Source organism: Ammospiza caudacuta, chromosome 4 (assembly GCF_027887145.1).
Source record: "Ammospiza caudacuta isolate bAmmCau1 chromosome 4, bAmmCau1.pri, whole genome shotgun sequence".
In the NCBI taxonomy this organism is placed as follows: domain Eukaryota; kingdom Metazoa; phylum Chordata; class Aves; order Passeriformes; family Passerellidae; genus Ammospiza; species Ammospiza caudacuta.
The window spans coordinates 7,569,464-7,577,439 of record NC_080596.1 but is presented as its reverse complement, the minus strand read 5'-3'; the positions used below and the strand labels follow the sequence as shown (position 1 = coordinate 7,577,439).

General features: G+C 42.3%; 1 protein-coding gene across 3 annotated transcripts in view; it reads left to right on the top strand.

Moving 5' to 3' along the window:
* MND1 (meiotic nuclear divisions 1) overlaps window positions 1-7,976 on the top strand; it is a 41,664-nt gene continuing 33,688 nt past the window's right edge. The window contains exons 1-4 of one of the 3 annotated variants that reach the window (XM_058804140.1): window positions 1-50; window positions 2,135-2,200; window positions 3,004-3,061; window positions 4,671-4,819. In XM_058804140.1, the coding sequence (XP_058660123.1) occupies window positions 48-50; window positions 2,135-2,200; window positions 3,004-3,061; window positions 4,671-4,819 (276 nt within the window). In that variant the 5' untranslated portion in view covers window positions 1-47. Of the gene's footprint in view, window positions 51-260; window positions 446-849; window positions 870-2,134; window positions 2,201-3,003; window positions 3,062-4,670; window positions 4,820-7,976 lie in introns of those variants that run through there. The other 2 variants (XM_058804142.1, XM_058804141.1) reach the window with 2 other exon arrangements.

Here is a 7,976-nt window from a genome sequence, read left to right as displayed (position 1 = left end):
TTCCCGCCCGGTGGCGCCGGAATCAAACCGCGCCGCCCGCCCGCGACATGGTAAGCGGGGCCGCCCGCCCTCCGCCTCGCCCTGCTTTCCTTCCCGGGCGCCCGCAAAGGCTGCGGGGGGAGCCGCCCCTGCGGTGATGGCGGGTGACGGTGCCCGGCCTCGCTGTCCCCCCGCCCCGGTGGCTCTGAGGGGAGCGGGGCTCCCGCTCCGGGGAGGCCCCACGGTGCCGGTTCTGGGGGTGCAGGTCAGCGCGGCGTGGGCCGTGCCTTTGGGTTGTTGAAGAGCGATGTAAACGAGCCGGCACCCGGAGGAGCGGCCATAGCCCCGTGGCTGTGGCTCGGGGTGGGTACGGTGCCCGCTGCTTCCCCCCGGGACACGGGAGCCCAGGTGTGGCCAGGCTGAGCCTCTGACTGCGGCTGTGGGGAGCGGGCAGAGCGGATCGCAGGTGCGCTCACAGCACCGCATTCCTCCGTCTGCCCGCGGGAGCGGCAGCGAAAGGGATGCCCGTGGTGTGGTTAATATTTGTGGTGGGAATGCCTGCCAGTGAGGTGGGAATTAACGTGAAAGTCAATAACCTCCACGGAGAGTGCTTTTGGCTTCGTTGCTTTGCTCTGTTTGCCGGAGTGGCCCTCGGGGGGCGTAGCTGCAAGCACGTGGCTCCAGAAGCGCCGCTTCCATTGCGCGTCGTGCGCCTGCGGGTTTGGTTCCTGCTGCTGCTCCTGGCGCCTTGACGGCTCTTGGAGAAAGCAGGAGGTGGAAGTTAAATCCGTCTGCTTTCTGTTCATGCTCCTGCTTAAATGTTCACGGCAGCTCCAGGTTCTCATCCTGCAATATACTGACATCGCAGGAGGCAGCAGTGCTGACCTAGGGTATGGACGGCTGAAAGAGGAGAGGTGACCTAAAAAAATAATAATGGTGCTCTTTGTGACATATAATAGTGAATTGCTTCTGCTCCTGTCTATGTATTACTGCAGCTGCATAAGCTAGCTTTTACATTTGTTTTTTAAAAGTAAATCAATCTGGCCATTTTGCCTTTGGTGTATGTTTTTAAGTGTTATGTACTGCCTGATTGTGTTCTTTTTAAAAAAGAAGCTGCTACTAAAAAGTAAAAATAGTGTTGACTCCTTTCTGTTGGAAACTTGGAAACATAACCATATCTTTCTCAAAGTATCTTGTTGTTAGACTACTGACTTCCACTGATTTATAGGTGACAATATGCCTTTTGTTTGTTTGTTTTTCAAAATGAGACCTTTTTCTGCCAACATCCTATTTAGCCCTTTCTATCCCCCTTTCCCTGTTTTGTAGCTGCACACAGTGTATGAATCAGGGTAGGGCAAGGGGAAACTTCAGATTCCAATTGTGGCTGCTGCTTTTGGGTTGTTGAGGATTATGGTAAATGCTATTAAAAAAACTCCAATTCTCTGAGAAATATTTTACATCCTAATTTTATAAGAGGCATATCAAAATAGCACCTCTGAAAGTGACCAGAGGAGATTGTCTCTCAGTTTTGTGTTGTTGATAGCAGTTTGTGAATAGCCATTTCTGCCTTTTGTTTGGAGCTCAACCCAAGTTATTTAATGTTTGGTCACACAACCAGAGAGAAAAGAAATAAAAGCAACATGGTTTTTAAAATATGACCTTGAAATTATATAGTTGGTTTGGACCTTTGAAGAAGGGCATATCTCAAAATGCTCTGTAACTCCTCAAAAAAAGCCTGAATGGCCTACAGCTCACACTACTCTCTGCATATCACAAGATAGAAAGTAATTTTAAAAAAAACTAAACCAAACAGAAGATACTCTTTATCTTTGTAAGAGTTATTAAACATTTGTGTGAGTTTGGTATAAATACATGTTTTGGGATTGGTATGTGTCAAGGAGCATTGAGGCTGGAGTGGGGTTGGGTTATGTGAATGGCTGGCTCCAAACTTAAAGGTAGGTTCCTCCATTTCATAGATGAGCTTAGTGTAGAGATTATTTGCAAAGGAGTGTATCTGAAAGCCTAGGTTTGGTGGTCAGGTATTTTAAAGGATGTCAGATATAACTTACAGATAAATAGATTTGAATTCTGAGCACATACTAATTCTGATGACTGAATATCTTGGTTAGTTTTTTTGTTATTTCCCCTGTTCTAGTCCAAGAAAAAAGGTCTGAGTTTTGAAGAGAAGAGAGCCCGTATGATGGAGATTTTTTTTGAAACAGTAAGTAACTTGCAATTGTCCTGCATTTACATTGGTGGGAAAACAGGTCCTAAAAGGAGCTTAACTGTGGGTGTAGCTGAACTCTCTACCCTGGCAGGCATTTCACTGATGCCCTGTGACATCAGGGTGAAAATTACAGGGGCAAAACTTCATTTGTTTAACTTCTGATCAGGTGGCCATCCCCAGGGGGAGACAAGGAATAAAGATGCACCGGTGATATTAAATTCTTCATGTGCTACTTATGGACATCTTCTCATTTGGAGTATGTTACCATAAGAAGGGACAGCAGGAAATTAGGAAGTATCTCACTGCATTTTATGAGAGGAGAAAGAAATCTGAGCTTTAGAAAAACTGAGAGCAGAGTTGGAAAGGGTCTCTGGGGAGAGGAAACCTGGAGATCCAAAAGCTGAGCTACAGTTGTATTGGTGGCACATGTAATGCACCATGTTTTACCTTTTAGAAAAAATACTGTGACACTTGAGTACTGGAGCAATGTGGGGTGTCTGTGCTGACAGTCTAACCTGGGATTTAAGGGCTTTATAGTCTAATTTGAAATGAAATATGATGGCTTCAGATCACCAGAGGAAAGAGAAGGGCTTGTTACAATAATAGTTTTTTTCTTATTATTTAATTCTCAGAATGTTCCAGTTCTACTGAGGGATATGCAGGCTGTTTCCCAAGCAAAACCAAAGCATACAATGTATTTCGTACTTGCTTTAGTTGGCATTGATTTAGTGTAAAAAACACTCAGGCTTAGATGATGCTGTCATTTGGAACTGAAATGTCTTTTATGTTTTGCACAGAAAGATGTCTTCCAGTTGAAGGATCTAGAGAAGATTGCTCCAAAAGAAAAAGGGATCAGTAAGTGTTTATAAACTTTATTTCTCTTGAGCAAGAAATAATTTTTGAGGTAAGTCCTGCAGTGTAAATTTTCCTGGCTACAATCTTAGGTTTGTGATTTTAATAATGGAAAATACAGCTAGAATGGGAGACTGGTCAGTGGCAGGGCTGTAGTGTTAAAAGTGACATGGGATGGGGGCTTGCTTAGGCTCTGAGCTGTCTGACTTGCAGTGACTTTCAGTGTATGAAATCATTGCTTGCACTCAGGTATTAAATATCTGCCTGTAATATCACAAATGTTTAAAATCCTAGTCCAAATGTACATGGGTAGTGTGCTTTTGAGCTTTTCTCCTCCAGAAGTGGCTGGACAGCTATAGATGGAAGGGGCTTGTCTTTTCTATGAAAGCCTTCCTGATGAGATCCATTGGTTTAGGATTAGGTCCAAGAGGATTTATCTGTGCTCTTGGATTGTTTTGTATGTTCCTTATTCATTTTCCTCTGTGCTCATTGACAGAAGGGAGGCAAAGCTTAATGTTTACGTAGTTACCACTGTCCTTCTCCAGCTTATCTTGGTGGCACTGCAAGAGTAAATGAACTTGCTGAGAGAACTGCAGATGTGAATATCACAAAGCAGAGTTTTTCAGTTGTGTCAGCAGCTAACAGAGGCATTCATGGGCTTCTGAAGAGATGTGGTGCTCTCTTGTTTGGTATGTCAGTGCATGTGTTTAGTTGTAATTTGCAGTAAAATTGAGTTTAGAGTTTCTAAAGCCATTAACACCTTTGAATAGTCCAAATTCACCCTGTCTCTGCATATGAAGGCATTTAGCCACACAACCCATGCCCCAGTTTCTCTGAAAAGAAAAATTACTAACCTGCTCCCATCCTGACATCCAGCCTATAGCTTCCAAAAGATATGGGACCCCCTGTAATCTTGAAATTGAACATCAGGTACCAAAATCTGTGATTGAGCTCAAAAGTCTTTATATCTGCAACACCTGAGGATAACATAACTACTTAGCTTTGTTGAACAGGTACCATTTTTTTTTTAAATGGTGAATTATACCATAGGTTTGAAATTTTCAGTTATGTTCAGAAATGTTGATGCTTGTGAATGTAAATGATGTTTTGTATTGGAAGTGAATATAATGAAAATCAGAATCTGTCCTTCCTGAGTCTGTAGACTGATGGCTTTAGTGTCTCTGCTGCTGTGAAATGTATGCTGCTACATACATTCCATTACAAAGTGAAATGTAATTACACTCCCAGTCAAGAAACTTAAGTTAATCCCAAGTTAGAATTAAGATTGCAGGACAACTTCTCAGGTGCCTCTCATGGACTTATTATGGTATTGTAGTGTAACATGCATGTGTTTTGTGCAATACTTCTGAGCAGTGTTTTGCAAACATCTGGTAGCAGATGTGCAGAATAGCAGCATTTAGGAGCAAACTGCTGGTTTCAGAAAGATTCATCCCTTCAAGTGAAGCTTTGAGCATGTTGTCCTAGAGAAATCTTCCAGCTAGCTGACACTGGAGGGCAATACAGATGATTGTAGATGGTACTTTGTGGTATTCATAATTTTCCATAGTCCAGCTGCTATGCAGTTCTGATTTTACATTTTTGCTTTTCTTAGCCTCGATGTCAGTGAAAGAGATTCTGCAGAGCCTTGTTGATGATGGCATGGTGGACACTGATAGAATTGGAACTTCCAATTATTTCTGGGCTTTCCCAAGTAAAGCTCTTCATGCCAGGAAGCGTAAATTGGAGGAGTTAGAGTCTCAGGTAAATCTGTTTTATGAAAAATACTTGTTTATCTGAATGGGTTTGCTTTTTCTTATACCCCCTTGTCATTTTTGTTTATATCTCTCATGTGTACAAATGTACATGTCACACAGATTTTACTATAGGAATTATCTGTCACTCATAGTGGGGCATTGTCATTATTTTACTGTTACCTCAGGAAAACTGGAGGTTCTTATTGGAGCTTGAGAAAACTTCTTGTCTACTTGCTGCTGAAAGCATGCTAGTCATGATGCAAAGCATCATTTAAGGACTCAAAGGTAGCATGCTTTTGTGTCTTTTCTATAAGGTAGGCTATCATGAGGCAATCAAAGTGATGACAGCTGGAATGCATAACCTGAGTAGATGAGGCAATGGTTTCTACTTAGGCCATTGTGTTTTCATTTGCTTTTATTGGTGGCTTAATTTGTGAGCACTTCTGTAATCCCATACTGCACTTTTAGCAGGAGAAAAGAGCAAATTGGTCACGAATCACAGAATCAAGGAATGGTTGGGGTTAGAAGATGGAGATGTAGTCCAATTCCCTGCTAAAGCGGGTTCACCTGGAGCAGGTTGCACATGATAATGTGCAGGTGGATCTGGAGTATCTCCAGAAAAGGGTCAATGACCTCCCTGGGCAGTCTGTTCCTGTGCTCTGTCATCCTCAAAGGAAAGAAGTTTTTTCTCTTACTTACATAAAACTTTGTGTTTGTGCCAGTTGCCCATTGTCTTTTTGCTGGCCCTCACTGTAAAGAGTTGGGCTCCATCCTCTGGACACCTGTCCTTAAGGTATTTGTATTGATAAGGTCCCCTGTCTGCTGTGAAGTCATCTCTTCAGGCTGCACTGGTCCATCTCCCTCAGCCTTTCCTCACAAGAGAGATATTCCAGTCCCTCCTTATCTCCATAGCCCTCTGCTGGACCCTCTCCAGTAGCTGCTTGTCTTTCTTGAGCTGAGCACCCCAGAGCAGGGCAGAGCACTCCTGAGGAGGCCTCGCCAGGGCAGAGGACTGGGGGAGGAGAGGCTCCTCTTCAGAGGAGCGGGGCATCTTTCATTGCAACATTGCTGTTCTGTGCATCTGGTTCTCTCCTACTTTTTGGGAACTGTCTTTCTTTCTGCTTCTAATGGGAGTGGGAAAGCATCTGTTCATCAGTTTATTTGCAATGGGAGTATATGGTAACAAGATGAACAAATGAGCTTTTTGAGACCATGTGGTGTGATTGTACTGCAGCACTGCCAACCCTTCCTGTGATTATTCAGCATTATGTTCTTTCTTCAAAGAATCATTTGAATTAATGCAGATTTACTGGAAGCATCTGAACATTTTTACAGCCATTATTTTCTTCAGGCATAGCTCTGAATGAATCTCAGGCATTGCTGTCTTATGTACAGTGTTGTCAACTTCAGCTATTTCTTTATAGTTATACAGTTATATCAAAATAATCAAAAGAAAAATGCTTTTTTTTGCCATCTTGAATTGAAAAGGGAGTTTGACTTAGCTGAATATGGTTTTACTGTTTTCAGGCATGGACTTAACCTGGCACAACTGGACTTAATTTTTATAGACTGGTAGTAACAATGCACTGGCTCTTATTCCAGTGGAGTTTCATTTGTCTGAAAGAGATTAGTTTAACTCTGCACTGAGTTGGAACTGAACTTCCCAGTAAAATTAATCAACTTATTAGTACATTCACACTAGTTTTAGACAAGGCTGCTTACTCTGCCAGCACATAAATTGCCAACTGAAAAACTGAACAAATGCATTCCAAAACTCCTGCTTTGTTCACCCAACTCCCTGGTGCCATTGTTTTGTCGAATGTAAATGATTTGCTCTTGGATCCTTTTTGTTGTTGCTCATGCTCCATATTATAGCCAAGTAGCTGAAAGGAGGAGTTGTATTTGTTGTCCTTGCCCTTGGGCCTAGTCCCATTGTGAATTTTGAACAAAATTGGTCAAGCAATTCTCTGGCATACCCTGATGAATATCTGTCTTCCTTGGAATGTCTTGCAGAATCTGCCTAATGTGCTCCATGGTAAATACCCAGGAATTGCCTACAAAAATATGCTGAACTGCTTTAAATGTACTTTCACTTAAACAAACACATCTATTATTATGGAAGTGTAATAGGCATGTAGTTATTGACTTGTGATGCTATTTCCACGTTCTGATATGAACAATTCTGCAATATAAAACTGTTCCAGAAATAGTTTTATTACCAGAACCTTACTTGCAAACCAAGCCCTGCCCCTGACATTTGGGCTTGTTGGTATGAGAGCTCTCTTTAGATGATGGTATGAGTTCTTCAAAAGTACTTCTCTTCATTACCTTGCTTTTCTGATGAGACTGGAAATGTTTCAGCATTTCAGGGAAAAGCATTTTCACTAGCTGAAAATAACTTCTCTGTTGACACAGTGGAAAGGTGGCATTTTCAATGAAAAGCTCTCTGAACATTTTTACAAGATGATAACAGGTTCTGTCTGTGAGTTCAAATTAGCTCTTTTGGTGTTTGTACTCTTCTTGATGTGCACACATACAGATTTTCTTAAGGACTTCTAAAGCTAGTCACTGACTATCACAAAGCTTCTTGTCAGAACATACAAAGCAGAGGAAAAGAGTCAGCTATTGTACCATTTCTGTTGCATGTTGCTTGTCTTTGATCATTCCCATACGGAGCTCGTGGCATGCTGAGAGATGTGTTTGCTCTCTGTGTCCTGTCCACATTGATTGTTAACTGCATGAGTCTGTCTCTGTGGAGCAGTTAAAAGCCAGAATCAGGCTGCCTTACTTAAAGCATGTTTCAAAATCCAGCAGTTCAGTTCATGCTGCAATTAAGGCTTTTTCCCAGGAGGCATTATCTGTGTTTCCTGAGGGCATGGGTAAATAGTCAAGGGAAAGGAGGGATCCCCAGTGCTAAATTGTCATATGGAAATAATGTGGAAGAACAGAACAGGCTGCTTCATGATGTAAATTCCCCTACTAATTCACAGCACTGAGACAAGTTGGGCCTGCTGCAGGACCTTTTGCCTGCATATGTTGGTACTTCAGAATGTTACAGCCAGGTTGCTCATAGCATTCTGCATTTTACAGAACTTGAGATTCTGGTAGGCTGTTTAAGGAGCTGTTCTTGAAACTTTTTTTTTGTTTCAGATTTTTTAGTGATT